The sequence below is a fragment of the Nycticebus coucang genome, chromosome 5 (genome assembly GCF_027406575.1).
Source record: "Nycticebus coucang isolate mNycCou1 chromosome 5, mNycCou1.pri, whole genome shotgun sequence".
In the NCBI taxonomy this organism is placed as follows: domain Eukaryota; kingdom Metazoa; phylum Chordata; class Mammalia; order Primates; family Lorisidae; genus Nycticebus; species Nycticebus coucang.
In genome coordinates this window covers 31,327,587-31,344,918 of record NC_069784.1, presented here as the reverse complement: position 1 = coordinate 31,344,918, position 17,332 = coordinate 31,327,587, and the positions used below count along the sequence as shown (strand labels likewise).

The following is a 17,332-nucleotide window of genomic DNA, read 5'->3' as shown; positions in this document are numbered from 1 at the left end:
TACACTGAAAATGAAATGATATATACAGCCTCGGGGACACATGGATTAGAACAAAAGATCTAATTCATGTTAATAGAGTTCTAGCAGGAGAGAAGAAAGAGAACAGGGCTAAAAAGTAATTAAAGAAACAATAGCTGGAAACCAAATTTGACAAGACATTCATCTAAACACTCAAAAAGCTGAGAAAACCTCAAAAAACGATAATCCCAAAGAAATCCACACCAAGACCCACATGGCCCAAATACTGAAATCTAAAGACAAAGAAAAAAAAAAGAAAAAACCTTGAAAGCAAGAGAAAAAAATGACACCAGGTCAGGGGATGGGGGTGGGGACTTTCAATGGCAGCAGATTTCTCACTGGAAACCATGGAGGACAGAAGGAAGTGACACAAAAGTTTTTAAATAATGAAAGAAAAGGCCTGGCATGGTGGCTCATGCCTGTAATCCTAGTACCCTGGGAGTCAGAGTCAGGTGGATAGCCTCAGCTAAGGAGTTCAAAACCAGCCTCAGCGAGGGTGAGACCTCGTCTCTACTAAAAATAGAAAAACTAGCCAAGCACTGTGGCAGGTGCCTGTAGTCCCAGCTACTTGGGAGGCTGAGACAAAAGGATCTCTGGAGCCCATGAGTTTGTGGTTGCTATGAGCTATGATGGCACAGCACTCTACCCAGGGCGACAGAGTGAGACTCTGTTTCAAATAAATAAATAAAAGAACTGTCGACCCATATGAATTCTGCAAAAATATCTTTCAAGAATGAAGGGGAAATCAAGACATTCTTAGATGAAAGAAAACAAAAAAAATTTGTTACCAGCAAATCTACCCTAGAAGAATCACTAAAGGCAGTTCTCTAAATAGAAAGAAAATGATAAGAGAAGAAACTTTGGAATATTCGGAAGGAAGAAAGATTACAGTATGCAATAATATATGTAAATGGAATAGATTTTTTCCTCTCCTTTTACCTTTCTAAATGATATTTGATGGTTGAGGCAAAAATGTTAACACTATCTGTTGTGGTTCTAAATCTAAATGTTCGTTAATGAAATATTTAGGACAATTGTATTATAAATGGGGAGGGAAAGGGACATAAAGTAAGATTTTATGCCCACTCAAATTGGTAAAAAGACATTTTAAACTCTATAAAGTTATATACACGACATACACAAAGTGACATGTGCACGCTCTATATATATCAAAATGGAATTCTAAAAAATGTTTAAGTAACACAGAAATAAGAAAATGGAAGCAAAACCAGAGAGAATAAACAAAAAATAATAATAATTAGGTCCCAAAATATCAATAATTACCTTAAATGTAATGATCTAAATATACCAACCAAAATTGAATGAGTGGATTTTTTTTTTTTAAGATAGAGTCTCACTATGTCACCCTCAGTAGAGTGCTGTCGTGTCACAGCTCATAGCAACCTTAAACTCTTGGGCTTAAGCAATTCTCTTGCCTCAGCCTCCCAAGTAGCTGGGACTACAGGCACCCGCCACAACACCCGGCTATTTTTTGTTGCAGTTGTCATTGCTGTTTAGCTGGCCTGGGCTGGGTTTGAACCCACCAGCCTCTGTACACGTGGCTGGTGCCATAACCACTGTGCTACGGGCATTGAGCCTGAATGAGTGGATTTAAAACTATGGCCCACTTATATTCTATCTACAAGACACTCACTTCATAGATAATGACAGAGGCAAAATGAAAATCCAAAGATATTAAAAAAAAAAATTATGTAAACATTAATGAAGAGAATGCAGAACTAGCTATATTACTGTCATAGAAATTATAGACTTCAGAGCAACAAAAATGGCCAGGGGTAAAGAAGTACATAATATAATTATAAAAGGGTTAATGCACCAAGAAGACACAGCAATCTGATAATGCACCAAATGACAGACTTGTAAAACATATGAAGCAAAACCTGACAGAATCAAAAGGAGACACAGACAAATTCACAATTACAGTTGGAGACCACAGAATCCCGCTTAATAACTGACAGAATAACTAGACAGAAAAGGATTCAACAATTCAACAACACCATCAACCAACAGAGTCAAATCAACATCTACACAACACTCCATTTGACAACAGCAGAATATACATTATTTTCAAGTGTCCATGGGACATACACCAAGATAGACCATCTCTTAGAGCATAAAACAAACTTCAACAGATTTAAAAGAAGTGAAATCATACAGAATATGTTCTCAGACCACAACTAAATCAAACTAAAAATCAATAACAAAGATAACAGGAAAATTGCCAAACATTTGGACACTAAATACCACACTTCAAAATAATCCATGGTTTACAGAAATTGTCTCAGGGAATTTTTTTTTTTAAATCATTGAACTGAAAGAAAATTAAAATGCAACCTATCAAAATTTGTAGGGCAAAGCTAAGAGAGAGAAATGTATTGCACTAAAATGCATACACTGGAATAGAACTGAAAGGTCTCAAATCAATAACCTAAGCTCCCACTTCAAGATCCTGGAAAGAAGAGCAAAATAAACCCCAAGCAAGCAGGAGGAAATAGTAAATATAAAAACATACACGAATGAAATTTAAAACAAAAAAATATAGACAGAAAAATCAAAGAAACAAAGAGCTTATTCTTTGAAAACATCAGTAAAGCTGAGGAACTGTCAGCAATACTAAGACAAAAAAGAGAACAGTATAAATTACTTGTATTGGTACGGTTTTCACATGAAAGCTATAACCCAGTTACAACCTAAGAATAGGGGGAAGGGGGAAAGGGAGGGGAGGAAGGGGGGAGGTGAGCAGAGGGAAGGGGATTGGTGGGATTACACCTGCGGTGCATCTTACAAGGGTATATGTGAAACTTAGTAAATGTGGAATGTCTTAGCACAATAACTAAGAATGTCTTAGCACAATATGTCTTAGCACAATAACAAAGAAAATGCCAGGCAGGCTATGTTAACCAGAGTGATGAAAATGTGTCAAACGGTCTATGAAACTAGTGTATGATGCCCCATGATCACATTAATGTACACAGCTATGATTTAATAAAAAATAATAATAATAAATTACTTGTATGGGCTCAGTGCCCGTAGCTCACTGGTTAGGGCACTGGCCACATACACCAGAGCTGGTGGGTTTGAACCTGGCCGGGACCTGCTAAACAACAATGACAACTACAACAAAAGAAAAACATAGCTGTGTGTTGTGGCAGGTGCCTGTAGTCCCAGCTACTTGGGAGGCTGAGGCAAGAGCATCACTTAAGCCCAAGTGTTTGAGGTTGTTGCAAACTATGACGCCATGGCACTCTACCAAGGGTAACGTAGTGAGACTTTGTCTAAAATAATAATAATAATAAACAAAAAAATTACTTGTATCAGAAATGAAGCCAAGCATATCACTCCAGATCATGTAAACATAAAGGAAAATTGGAAATTCAGATGAAATGAGCTAAGCTCTTAAAAAACACAAACCCAATATGAAGTAGAACATTTAAATAGGCCTATACCTATTAAGGAAAGTACATTTATAATTTAAAAACTCTCAAAAAAGAAATCCTCAGGCACAGATGGTTTCACTGGAGAATTCTACCAATCATTTAAAGAACTAACACTAGTTCTACAGCGTGTCTTACAGAAAATAAAAGAGAGAATAATTCCAAATTCATTTAATGAAGCTGGTATTACTCTGACATGAATATCAGAGAAAAACAGGACCAAAAAACTACAAACCAATATCATTATGAATACAGAAAAATCTTTGACAAAATACTAGCAAACAGAATTCAGCAATAAAAAAAAAAAAATTACACACCATGACCCAGCAAGGCTTATTCCAGGGATGCAAGGTTCATTCAGTATGTGAAAAATGATCAGTGTAATACGTCATGGTAATAGAAAGTCACGTGATCATATTAACCAATAGATAAAAAGCATTTGATAAGATTCAACATCCATTCATGATAAGAACTCCCAGAAAAAAAAAAAATAATAACTTCCAGAAAAATAGAAATAAAGGTGAACTTCCTCAACTTCATAACAAACATCTACAGAAAATCTCCAATCAACATTATACTTAATGGTGAATGGCCGAATACTTTCACCCCAAGATTGAAAATAAGACAAGGATATGTGCTCTCATCACTCTTTACTGATCACAGTGCTGGAAGTTTTAGCCTGTGCAAGAAAGGAATGAAAGAAAATAAGAGGCATCCAGATTGCAAATGAAATAAAACTGTCCTGTTTGTACACGACATAATTATAGATACAACAATTTCCAAGAATTCACACACGTGTATGCTTGCACACAAACACATACACATACAAAACTCCTAGGTTTCAGGATACAAAATAAGCATAGAAAGTCAACCTATTCATACATACTAGCAATAAACATGTGGACACAAAAATTGTAAACGTCATTCATTCCTATATCCAAAAAAATTACATAATGCTGATGAAAGAAATCAAAGAGGATCTAATAAACGGACAAAAATACTGTATTTATAAATTAGAAGACGCAACAACAGTAAAGCTGTCAATTCTCCCCAAACTGATACAGAATTTTATTTTAATACATTTCTGGTCAAAAATCCCAGTAAGATTGTTTGTAGATATAGACAAAATTATTCAATAACTTACACCAAAAGGAAAAGAAAGTGGCATTGCTTTTTTTTTTTTTTGTAGAGACAGAGTCTCACTTTATGGCCCTCTGTAGAGTGCCGTGGCCTCACACAGCTCACAGCAACCTCCAACTCCTGGGCTTAAGCGATTCTCTTGCCTCAGCCTCCAGAGCAGCTGGGACTACAGGCGCCCGCCACAACGCCCGGCTATTTTTTGGTTGCAGTTTGGCCAGGGTTGGGTTTGAACCCGCCACCCTTGGTATATGGGGCCGGCACCTTACCGACTGAGCCACAGGTGCTGCCCGAAAGTGGCATTGCTAAGACAATTGAGTTTAAAAAGGAGAAAATAGAAGGAATCCCTCTCGTGACAGTAAGGCTCACTAGACAGGTTCAGTAATAAGAAAACGTAGTATAGGAGAAAGGAGAGACACGTAGACCAATGGAACAGGATAGAGAATAAAGAAATAAATACACACAAATATACCCAACTGATTTTTTGTCATGCTATGAAAGCAATTCAATAGAAACAAGATTGCCTTTTCAATAAATGGTGCTGAAGCAACTGGATATTTATGGATCAAGACAGTGAAACAACCCAAGTCTCACCAAAAATGCAAAATCTATCACAGATTCAAATCTAAACATAAACTACAAAGTTTTTATAACAAAAATACAAGAAATCATTGGGATCTAGGGCTAAGCAAAGAGTCTTAGACAATATTAAAAACATGATCTAAAGAAAAAAACTGAAATTCACCAAAATTTAAAACTTTTGTTCTACAAAAACACCTTGTTGCAAAGATGACAAGACACTTTATAGACAGAAGAAAAAACTGCAAATCATTTATCAGGCAAAGGACTAGTACTAGAATATATAAAGAACTCTCAAAACTCAATAGTAAGAAAACAATACAAAACAAGTGAGTGATTTCAAAGGCAACTCCTGCAGAACAACATACAAATTATGAATAAGTATACAAAAAGTTCCTCAACATTATTACTTTGGGGGGAAATGCAAATTAAAACTACAATAAGATATCATTATCCCTCAGAATGGCTTAAATAAAAAATAGTAACAACACTAAATGCTGACAAACAAACAAAAAAAAACTTTATTACTCATACATTGCTAGTGAGAATGTAACATAATACAGCCATTCTGGAAAATAGTTTGACAGTTTCTAAACATTTGTACATTCTCAGGTGCTTATCCCAGAAAAACAAAGATTTATGTTCACACAAAAAAACTACACAGGGCGGCGCCTGTGGCTCAGTGAATAGGGCGCCAGCCCCATATGCCGAGGGTGGTGGGTTCAAACCCAGCCCCAGCCAAACTGCAACCAAAAAATAGCTGGGCGTTGTGGCAGGCGCCTGTAGTCCCAGCTGCTTGGGAGGCTCAGGCAAGAGAATCGCGTAAGCCCAAGAGTTAGAGGTTGCTGTGAGCTGTGTGACGTCATGGCACTCTACTGAGGGCCATAAAGTGAGATTCTGCCTATACAAAAAAAAAAAACTACACAAACATCCACATTTTGGAATACTACTCAGCCGTAAAAAGGAACAGACTGATACCTGCAACAACCAGGATGCATCTCCAGAGAATTATACTGAGTGAGAAATGCCAAGCCCAAAGGTTATGTTCCCTAGGACTTCGTGTATATAACATTCTTGAAATGATGAAATAGATAAAGGAAGAACAGATTAGCATTTTCAGGAACTAAAGAGGGGATAGATACGGGAGGGAAGTGAATGTGGCTATAAAAACACAATACAAGGGATCCTTATGGAAATGAAAATGGACTTACAACTTGATTATATCAATGTCAATGTCCTGGTTGTGACATTCCATTATAGTTCTACAAGAAGTGGCATTTTCAACTTGGCACCCGTAACCCGTTAGGGCGCCGGCACATACACCAATGACAATGACAACTATAACAAAAAAACAGCCAGGGGCTGTGGCAGGTGCCTGTAGTCCCAGGTACTTGGGAGGCTAAGGCAAAAGAATTGGTTAAGCCCAAGAGTTTGAGGTTGCTGTGAGCTGTGACACCACAGCAGTCTACTGAGGGTGACTCTGTCTAAAAAAATAAAAAAGCAGCAGCATTTGGGGGAAATGGGAATGGTATCTCTCTGTATTATTTCCTACAACTGCAAGTTAATCCACAATTATCTCAAAATAAAACTTTTAATTATAATATATGTGACTTTTAATTAAAACATATGTAAATCAGACCACGTCACTCCTCTGCTCAAAACCCTCTATTGACGTCTCATCTCACCAAAGGCTAGAAGACTGAATGACCCCTCAATCTCCTCAGCTCTCCCCTTGAGCCACAGTGGCTTCCGGCCCAGTCCCATTCAGACATTCACCTCTTGTACCCTCAGCATGGAACACTCTTCTCCAAATTACCCACATGGGAAATGTAAATTAGTGCAGCCATTATGGAAAACAGTATGGAGGTTCCTTAAAAAATTAATAAATTTTTTTTAAAAACTACCATATGATCCAGCAATCCCACTACTGGATAATATCCAAAAGAAATGGAATCACTCTGTCAAAGACATAGCCACTCTCCCGTGTTCATGGCAGCACTATTCACAACAGTCAAGATAGGGGATCAGCCAAAGTGACCATTGATGGGCAAATGGATAAAGAAACCGTGGTGTATATACACAAGGGAATACTATTCAGCCTCTTGTAAAATGAAAATTCTGTTGTTTGCAATAACATGGATGAATCTGGAGGATATTATGAATGAAAAAAGCTAGGCCCAGGCAAATACTGCACAAAATCACTTATGTGTAGGATCTTACAAGGCCAGACTCATCCAAGTACAGTGTAGAGTGGTGGTTACCAGAGGCTGGGGACAGGACTGAGGAGATGTTGGTCAAAGAATACAAAATTTCTGCTGGGAAAAGTAAATTCAGGGGATTTACTGTACAACGTGATGACTATAGTTAATATTATATTGTATACTTGAAAATTGTTTTTAAAAAGTAGATTTTAAGTATTCTCACACAAAAAACTAAGGATGTGAGGTAACACATACGTTCGTCCTCTTTATTTAGCCATTCCATTATACAGACATGCGTGTGTGTGTGTGTGTGTGTGTGTTTCAGGACATCATGTTGTACAGAATTTTTGTCAGTACAAAAAAATGAAAAAAATAAAAGCAATCAAAAAATACACACACACACACACATATATATATATATATTTGCTTTATTTCAGTTTTGGCCTGTAATTATTTGCTATCTTTTTTTTTTTGAGACTGAGTGTCATTATGTCACCCTCTGTAGAGTGCCTTGGCATCACAGCTCACAGCAACCTCAAACTCTTGGACTGAAGTGATTCTCTTGCCTCAGCCTCCTAAGTAGCTGGGATTACAGGTACTCACCACAACACCAGACTATTTTTTTGTTGTTGTTGTCATTGTTGTTTAGCAGGCTCAGGCTGGATTCAAACCCACGAGCCCCGGGGCATGTAGCTGGTGCCCTAACCACTGAGCTACAGGTGCCAAGCCAATATTTTTAAATTACCCACATGATTTGCTCTTGCTTCTATAAGATCTTTGCTCAGTGACCTTTTCAATGTGCCCCTCAGCCACCACACATTTCTCCTCCACTCCCTATACTTCTCTGCTTTATTTTATTTTCTTTTTCTACATAGTATTTGTTATCATCAAAGAAACTATATAACTTATTCACAGGTTAAAAGTTTCTCCTTCTCCTCCTCCTTCTTCTTCTCTCTTTCTCTAGATCAGAGGTTAATTTTTTTTTTTTTTGCAGTTTTTGGCCAGGGCTGGGTTTGAACCCACCACCTCCAGCATAAGGGGCCAGCGCCCTACTCCTTTGAGCCACAGGTCCCACCCAATCAGAGGTTAATTTTTTACATTTACTTCAACTGCTTGGGTGCCTAGAAAATTACCTGACACACAGTGGCTTTCCACAAATATTTGTGGAAGGAAGGAAGGAAAGGAGAAAAGGTCAAGATGAAGTTATTTCATTAGGAACGTAAGGATGTGTGTCCAAAGAAGGTGGACCACGGATAAAGTTTTTATCCTTCTCCTCTAAACAGCTTACATGTAACAACATAGACTTTTATCAACTAGCAAGAGCGATATGGGAAGGGCAAAATAAAAACCATTATTTGCATAACATGCACTTTAGAAAAATGTATGAGATTATATTTAGAATGGGTAGAGAAAGGCACATGAAATAACTTTCCAGGCGAGATGGCTAGAAGTCTTCAGGGCAGGAAATGAACAGAAGTGTCAGCCACCAGAGCACCTCTGTGTCTGGCAAGTCCTCCGCAGCCAGAGCATCACCCCGCAGTGGAGCTGAGAGGTCCTCAGTACCTCACTGCCCCTCCCTACTCAACTACAACAGCCTTCCTGGGGGAGAACTTTGCTCGTTCCCTCAGCCACCACAACCCCAGAAACTGCTAGATAGAAAGCCACATGGGGCCCACATCCTCCAGCCCCTACTGGTGACCCACTGGTTCCAGAGACTTTCCAAACCAGACTCTTCACAGTTCACATCCTGGTCCATCTTTGTCGTACCACACAACTAACATTTCCAGGTCACGTCAACTAGATCCTCATCTCCATATGACAATTCCATCCCCTCATTTCCCTTGCCACCATCCTTCAATCCTATAACATCATCTTTTTTTTTTTTGATACAGAGTCTCACTATGTCATCCTCAGTAGAGTACCGTAGCGTCACAGCTCACAGCAACCTCAAACTCTTGGGCTTAAGTGATTCTCTTGCCTCAGCCTCCCAAGTAGCTTGGACTACAGGCGCCCACCACAATGCCTGGCTATATTTTTTTTGTAGTTGTCATTATTGTTTAGCAGGCCCGGGCCGGGTTCAAACCCACCAGCACCAGTGTATGGGGCCGACACCTTAACCACTGAGCTATGGGCACTGAGCCCTGTACCATCATCTTATATACGTTCTTTTCAGAAGACATAGAAGGAACCATCTTCTGGGGCCAACTCATCTTCTGTGAGCAGCAAAATCCTGACACTAATATGTAAACAAAAGCATTATAAAGAAAAGAAAATTAGACATCAGTATCTCTCATGAACACGGACACGGATTCCAAATAATCATCAGCATATCAAATTCAGCCATATAAAAACAGAATAGCATATCATGACCATCATGGTTCAACATTCAAAAATCATAATTAATCACATTAACAGAATAAAAGAGAAGGATTATGATTATTTCAATTGATGTAGAAAATACTTTTTACAAAGTTCAATATCTTTTTTTTTTTTGAGACAGAGTCTCACTTTGTCACTCTTGGTAGAGTGCCATGGTGGTAGCTCACAGCAACCTCAAACTCCTGGGCTCACACGATTCTCTTGCCTCAGCCTCCTGAATAGCTGGGACTACAGGCGCCCACCAAAACACCCGGCTATTTTTTTGTTTAACAGGGCTGGACTGGGTTCAAACCCACCAGCCCTGGTGCATGTGGCCGGCGCCCTACCCACTGTGTTACAGGCGCCATCCTCAATATCTATTTTTAATAAAACCTCCCAGCAAACTATAAATAGATGGAAATACCCTCATTCAGATAAAAGTCAATCATGAAAACTCCACAGCTAACATTATATTTAATGGTGATGCTTTCCCACTGAGATCAGGAACAAAACAAAGATGTCTACTCTAGCTACTTCTAATATCATATTGGAAATCTCAGCCAGTGCAATCAGGAAAATGCAAAAAATAATTAGTAGAACTACTAAGTGAAATTACTATGGTTGGAGGAGACAAGGTCAATTTTCAAAAATCAACTTGAGCAAAATTTCAGTATTCTGTTCACTGAGAAAAACACACAGCATTTGACAAATGACTTGTACACAAAATATATTAGAAACTACAATGAATCAACAATTTTTAAAAATCTGTTTTATAAAAAAGCAAGCAAAGATGTGGCCAGACACCTCACAGAAGATAATATATGTATCTGAAAAGGTGCTCAGCATGTTTAGGTATCAGGAAAATACAAATTGAAGCCACCATTGATTATCTTACATAGGATAAACTATTTCATATCAGCCAGAATGGGGGAAAAAGAGGTTTATAATATACAATGTTGGCAAAGATACAGAAAACTAGAATTCTTATACATTACCAATTGGTAGATAAAATAATTCAACCACTTTGGGAAACTGGCAGTTTTTCATAACATTAAACTGGGTCTAACCCTGTAACCCAGTGATTTCATTGCTAGGCATTTAAATAAGGGAAATGAAAAAATATGTCCACAAGAAGACTTGTATAAGAATATTCACAGCAGCTTTATTTGTAATAGCTGAAGATTAGAAACCACCCAAATGTCAAACAACTGCAGTACGGATAAATACATCATACTATATTCATACAATGGAAAACTACTCAGTAATAAAGAATGAATTACTGGTATATTCAACATGATTGAATATCAAAAACATTAAGAGGGGAAAAAAGCCAAACACAAAACAATACATAACCATATAAATAAAGTCCAAGAGTAGGCAAAAGCGACCTACTGGGACAAAAGTCAGAAAGTAATTGCTTCTGAAGTGTGTCAGGGGAAAATAGCTGGAAAAAAGCATGATGGAACTTTCTGGAGATGTTCTATATCTTGCCTTGGGTTGAGGTTACACAGGAGCCCAATTGTGAAAACTCACTCAACTAAGATCTTTACATCGTGGTGGTGCCCATAGCACAGTGTTTATGGTGCTGGCCACATACACTGAGGCTGGCAGATTCGAGCCTGGCCTGGCCCAGCTAAAACAACGACTACTACAGCCAAAAAATAGCCAGGCGTTTTGGCAGGCGCCTGTAGTCCCAGCTACTTGGGAGGCTGAGGCAGAAGAATCGCGTAAGCCCAAGAGTTGGAGGTTGCTGTGAGCTGTGATGCCACAGCACTTTACCAAGGGTGACAAGACCAAACAACAACAAAAAAGATCTTTATATCATTTGTAATTCTATACATCAGCCTTAAACAACCCAAAAACAAAACCTGAAAAATCATACGGTTTAAAATGTATCTAGTAACTTCAAGTAAAAATATGCAACATCACTACACAGAAAACCACAGAAACTTTTCGATTTTTGAGAGAAATTAAAGAAGATGTAAATAAGTGAAGGGACAAAGATTATGTCACATAAGATCAAAGCAGAAGGAATTATACTCCCAGATACTGATTTAGTTTAAAATTGCAATTATGACATTGAAGTTCTGGTATCAAGATAAACAAATTAACCAACAGAATGGAATCCGGGGTCTAGAAACAAATTCACCTACATACACTCCTTTGATTTATGATAAAGGTGACACTTTAGAGCAATGGGAAAAGGTCTTTTCAATAAATTTTGCTGTGTTAGCTAAATATCCACACAGAAAAAAAAGAATTTTGGCTCCTATCTCACAACATGTTTTTTTTAAGTAATTCCTGATTAATTATTGATCAAAATGTGATAGAAAAATAATAAAGCTTCTAGAAGATAATATAAAATAATATATTCATGCTTTGGAGCTGACAATGATATTAGTACACAGAAAGCATTACCTACAAGGCAGAGATTAATGAAACTGGACTGCATTGAAATTGTAACATTCTATTCATCAAAAGACATATTAAGAGAGTGAAAACGCAAGCTGCAAGAGTAAGGGAATGGATTTGCATTACATATATAATGGACACTGTACTTAGATCCAGAATATTTAGACATCTACTAATCAACACAAAAGACAATCTAATAGAAAAATGTGCAAGACACCTGAAGAGATACTTCATAACAGAATATACAAATGAAAAGCTGTGCGACCCCATTAGTCATCAGGGAAAAACAAATTGAAAGTATAAAGCAAATGACCATTACAAAAAAACAAACAAACTCTAATGGCTTGAACTTAAAAGACCAGTTCTGATGAGAGCATACACAGGTGAACCTACTTCAGAAAACTTTTAAATTGTACCAGCTAACACTGAATACACACCATCACAACCGTTATACCTCTCACAGACAGGTGTACCAAAGGACAAAATTGCCAAAAACTGGAAACAACCTAAATGCCACCCATCAACAGCAGGACTAAAACTCCGTATGTTCAAATGGAATGTTATACAGCAATGAAAATGAACACACTATTCCTAGCCACAACCGCTAAACATGTGTCATTACAGTTTATGATTTAATTTACATAAGGTTCAAAAACAAACTCATCTATGGTATTAGAGGTCAGAATAATGGTTACTTTCGAGTGAGAACTGGGTATGGAACGGAAGACACACCTGGGGCTTCCAGAAGCTTTAATGTCCTATTCTTGATCTGAAGGAGGTCACGGGGCATATTCACTGTGTGACAATTCCCTGAACCTGCCTCTCAAGCGCCCACTCCTGGCTTATATTGTATCCAGACTTGTCTTCTTTCTAAAATGGTAAATATGTTCCCATCTCAATGGTGCACAACTCAGGTTTCGACAAGACTGTCTCCTTCTTGCCCTTTCTTCTCAGGCTCTCCTTGGAGAAGCCCTCCTCGACCACTCAATCCAAAAACCTCTCCTGTCCCCACCAGTCAGCCCCCTCCCTGACTTCTACCACATCTTCATAGGACTCAGGAGCATCAGAAATCATCTTCTGTCCAAGTTTATACTTTCTTCACTGTGTGCTGCTTCCACTAGAAAGGGCAGCATCTTGAGAGTAAGTGTCTTGGCTGCACATCCATCGCTGTGTCCCCAACACCAAGAACCCAGGAAATACCCACTGGACGGATGAGTCTCGCCAGTGCACTCAGCCTTCTGCCATGGGATACACCAAGACGCAGGCTTGGGGGGAAAAATATGACAGGAGGGGCCAAAAAGGAGGAGAGAACAAAGAAACATGTAAAGTAAAATACTCTCTCTGGTGCCACTTGGAGTCACAAAGCAGAATAGGCCACAGACCACAACCTTGAAGGAGGTGACCCAGTAAAACCTAGGGAAGACTCTGAGCAATGCAGGTATTTTTCCACACAAGCTGCCGGAGAAGCCCTGCAAAATATAAAAGGCATGCGCCTAAACAACCAACCACACAAAAACTGCTTTTAGAAGGTTTTTTGACCTACTTTAATTCTGTAGTTAATACAAATGATTCCCACACCTCAAATACTTGGAAAACCGCAGCATTGACTCACATATAAGGAAATTTCATTAATTTTACACTTCAGTATCTATAAATTTAAAAACCTTTCTTCTACCTTTGCCTCACAGCCCTAATTTCTTCTGGATTATTGTAAGATGTGGCAGAGAGAAGGGGTACAGGAAGTGGGTAGGAACGGGTGCCTAGGCACAAAGTAGGGGGAGTGTGGTACCTGACACCCTGAAAATACTTGATGACCTTGACCCATGGGATTCTCTGCTACATTTCACCTTCTGAGAAGCACCTTGCAGAGCGCCTGGTGCAAGGTGGATATTCAAGAGAGAACTACTGAATGAACATTCTTCCCAGCAATAATTCTAAGAGGTTAATTAAATAGCTTAAAGAACTAGGCTTAGGAGCAGTTTCTTTTTTAACCCTAAGGCCATTTATCCAACTTTCGTAAGCAATTAGTATAATAAGGATCTGGAAAGTACAGAGCACAAAACTCCATGCTACCAGCACACAAAATGCAAAATAAAGAAATAGAGGAAACCACTGGCTGAGAGTCTGATCAAGAATAAAGACCTAAAATAACAGAATTATTTTATTTGTACCTGTGAGGTACAAACCTAGAAATGTGTCTTCTTAAGGATCCTCCCTCCCTTCTTCGTATTTTTTCCCTAGTGCATTCATTCATCTTTACACTAGAGTATAACTGCCCATTTTTTAAAAATATTTATTTCAGGTTAATGTGAGTGTATAATCAGGTCACGATATTTTAATTTGTTAGGTAGAGTCCAACTTGTAGTTGTGTGCCATACACCCCCCACCTTGTGCCCATTAAGTAGGAGCACCCCAAGTCCCCCTCCTTTGTTACCCCTCCCCCCAACTTGAATTGAAGTTTTTCTCCTATGTGGGTGTGAAGTAGATCATCTACTGGCCTCATATTAGTATTGAGTACATTGGGTATTTGCTTTTCCATTCTTGTGATACTTTACTAAGAAGAATGTGTTTCAGCTCCATCCAGGTTAATACAAAAGATGTAAAGTCACTATTTTTTATAGCTGAATAGTATTCTTTGGTATACACATACCATAATTTGTTAATCCATTCATGGGTTGGTGGGCATTTAGGCTGTTTCCACATTTTGGCGATTGTAAATTGAGCTTCCATAAATAGTGTAGTACAAATGTCCTTATGATAAATAACTGGTCGTTTTTTAGCACTTATTGTCTTATCAGTTATTCCTTCTAGGACAGGCAACTGAAGTAACTCCTCAGCAGCCTCAAGTCCTCTTCCTCATTTCAGGCACTAAGAGCTAACTTATGGTATCCTTCTATGAAATTTAAGATCATTTGTTTCTTACCAAATTATCTAAATTGGAAAGGAATAATTATACAGAAAAGAATGCTATTCAAAGTAGAGCCATCTCAGTATAAAAAAGAAAGAATTAAAGTTTCAGTATAAGATATCACTAATTAGTAACATGTTAGAGCTGAACTCAGATCAACTAGTGCTAATTTTATTAATGAATAACTTGACAGAAAGTTCTAACAGCTTAAGGAAAAAGCAGGACCAGAAAGAACAGCATCCCTTAGGGGTTAAATCTCTCCGTATCATGGACTGGGGTTGAGGCAAAGTTGATGAATGAATATGTAAATGAATGAATAAGTGAATGAATGAATTTATAAGTGTTCTTCTAAATAATGGTCATAAAGCAAGTTAGTGGCAGACCCAGTTCTCCTCTTTTTCCTTCCTGGTAACTTCTCAGGTGCATTAGCAGCTCAGTTAGTTATCAGAAGAGCAGCAATCTTACTCTAATCACTGACTGACCTTAGTTGTTTTTTTTTTTTCTTTTCCGTTCTGCTTTTAGACACGCAAACAAAAGAAAAGAATGAAAAGTGCCAAGTGGGATGACATAAGAAAATTGCACTGTAGCCAGATCACACATAGAAAATGACAGAAAAAAGGTAGGCAGAGATGGCTCTGTGATTTTCTTCTCTCACCTGATCTAAGAGATATAAAAGGTACAGAGTTAGAATGCATTAGCTGTCAAATCAATAATATTCTATTCAAGGCACATACTTCCCTAACAATGCATCCATTTTATAACCACAGACTTAACACAGTCCACAACCAAGAGAAGAAGAGATAGACTAGGTCACGAGCAAGGGGATAATGTGATAACGGAGATAATATACTCACTCTTCCAGGAAGTGCTGTTGGGGTCCTATAATGGAGCCCGGCCGGCATATTCTGATCCAAGCGATTATTTCAGCATGTGTAAACCTGTAGTGTTTCATTACATAACAGGCTATCAACGTCCCTGTTCTTCCAAGACCAGCTGCAAGAGAGGGAAACAGAATCAGAAATACAAAGTACAGCAAATACACCTACAGAAACTCTGAAATCAAACCAGAAACCACACTGGATTTGAGTAGAACCATAGTACCAACAGCTAGTAAACACACAACTGCCGTCACGCAAAAATCTGTATTTTTTTCTTTAAACAATGGAAAGGAAAAAAATGACGCTGCCATGGATTTGGAGGCAGGAAAGTGGCAGGATGAAAGCAAATGGATCTGGCAGCAGCACACGGCTGGATTGGAAACTCCACGGACGGAAGCCAGAGCAGGGAGATGAAAGGCCGGGGCAAGAGAACAAGGGTGGCTGGGAGGGGCTGGGAGGAGGGTGGTCTGTGGCCAGAAGGAGAAGAGCTGAATGAGAAATCCATCAGGGGGCGGCGCCTGTGGCTCAGTGGGTAAGGCGCCGGCCCCATATACCGAGGGTGGTGGGTTCAAACCCGGCCCTGACCAAACTGCAACCAAAAAAAAAAAAAAAATAGCCGGGCGTTGTGGCGGGTGCCTGTAGTCCCAGTTACTCGGGAGGCTGAGGCAAGAGAATCGCCTAAGCCCAGGAGTTGGAGGAGTTGGAGGTTGCTGTGAGCTGTGTGAGGCCACGGCACTCTACCGAGGGCCATAAAGTGAGACTCTGTCTCTACAAAAAAAAAAAAAAAAAAAATAGCCGGGCGTTGTGGCGGGCGCCTGTAGTCCCAGCTACTCGGGAGGCTGAGGCAAGAGAATCGCTTAAGCCCAGGAGTTGGAGGTTGCTGTGAGCTGTGTGAGGCCACGGTACTCTACCGAGGGCCATAAAGTGAGACTCTGTCTCTACAAAAAAAAAAAAAAAAAAAAAATAGCCGGGCGTTGTGGCGGGCGCCTGTAGTCCCAGCTACTCGGGAGGCTGAGGCAAGAGAATCGCTTAAGCCCAGGAGTTGGAGGTTGCTGTGAGCTGTGTGAGGCCACGGCACTCTACCGAGGGCCATAAAGTGAGACTCTGTCTCTACAAAAAAAAAAAAAAAAAGAAATCCATCAGGACCAGAACACGGGGAAATTAGAAAAATGACTGATGTTTCTGACCTAGGGAACTACATAATGTCAATGATATCTATGAAAAACATTTAGTTAGAAAAGGAAATGGAAAAAATTTAAAAATAATAAAAAGCTGTGCTATTCTCCCCATTACATATTGTGTGTGTGTGTATGTATGTACATATATATGAGAAAAAGAAACAAAAGCTGATGGCTTCATTTTTGGTATGTTTAAGAATCTTCTACT

The 17,332-nt window shown here is 38.9% G+C and overlaps 1 protein-coding gene across 5 annotated transcripts in view; it reads right to left on the bottom strand.

Moving 5' to 3' along the window:
* The window catches only part of CDC14A (cell division cycle 14A), a 205,876-nt gene that overhangs the window by 57,930 nt on the left and 130,614 nt on the right, over positions 1 to 17,332 (bottom strand). For all 5 annotated transcript variants that reach the window (XM_053592084.1, XM_053592087.1, XM_053592083.1 and 2 more), the window contains one exon: positions 15,923 to 16,061. In XM_053592084.1, the coding sequence (XP_053448059.1) occupies positions 15,923 to 16,061 (139 nt within the window). The remainder of the gene's footprint in view (positions 1 to 15,922; positions 16,062 to 17,332) is intronic.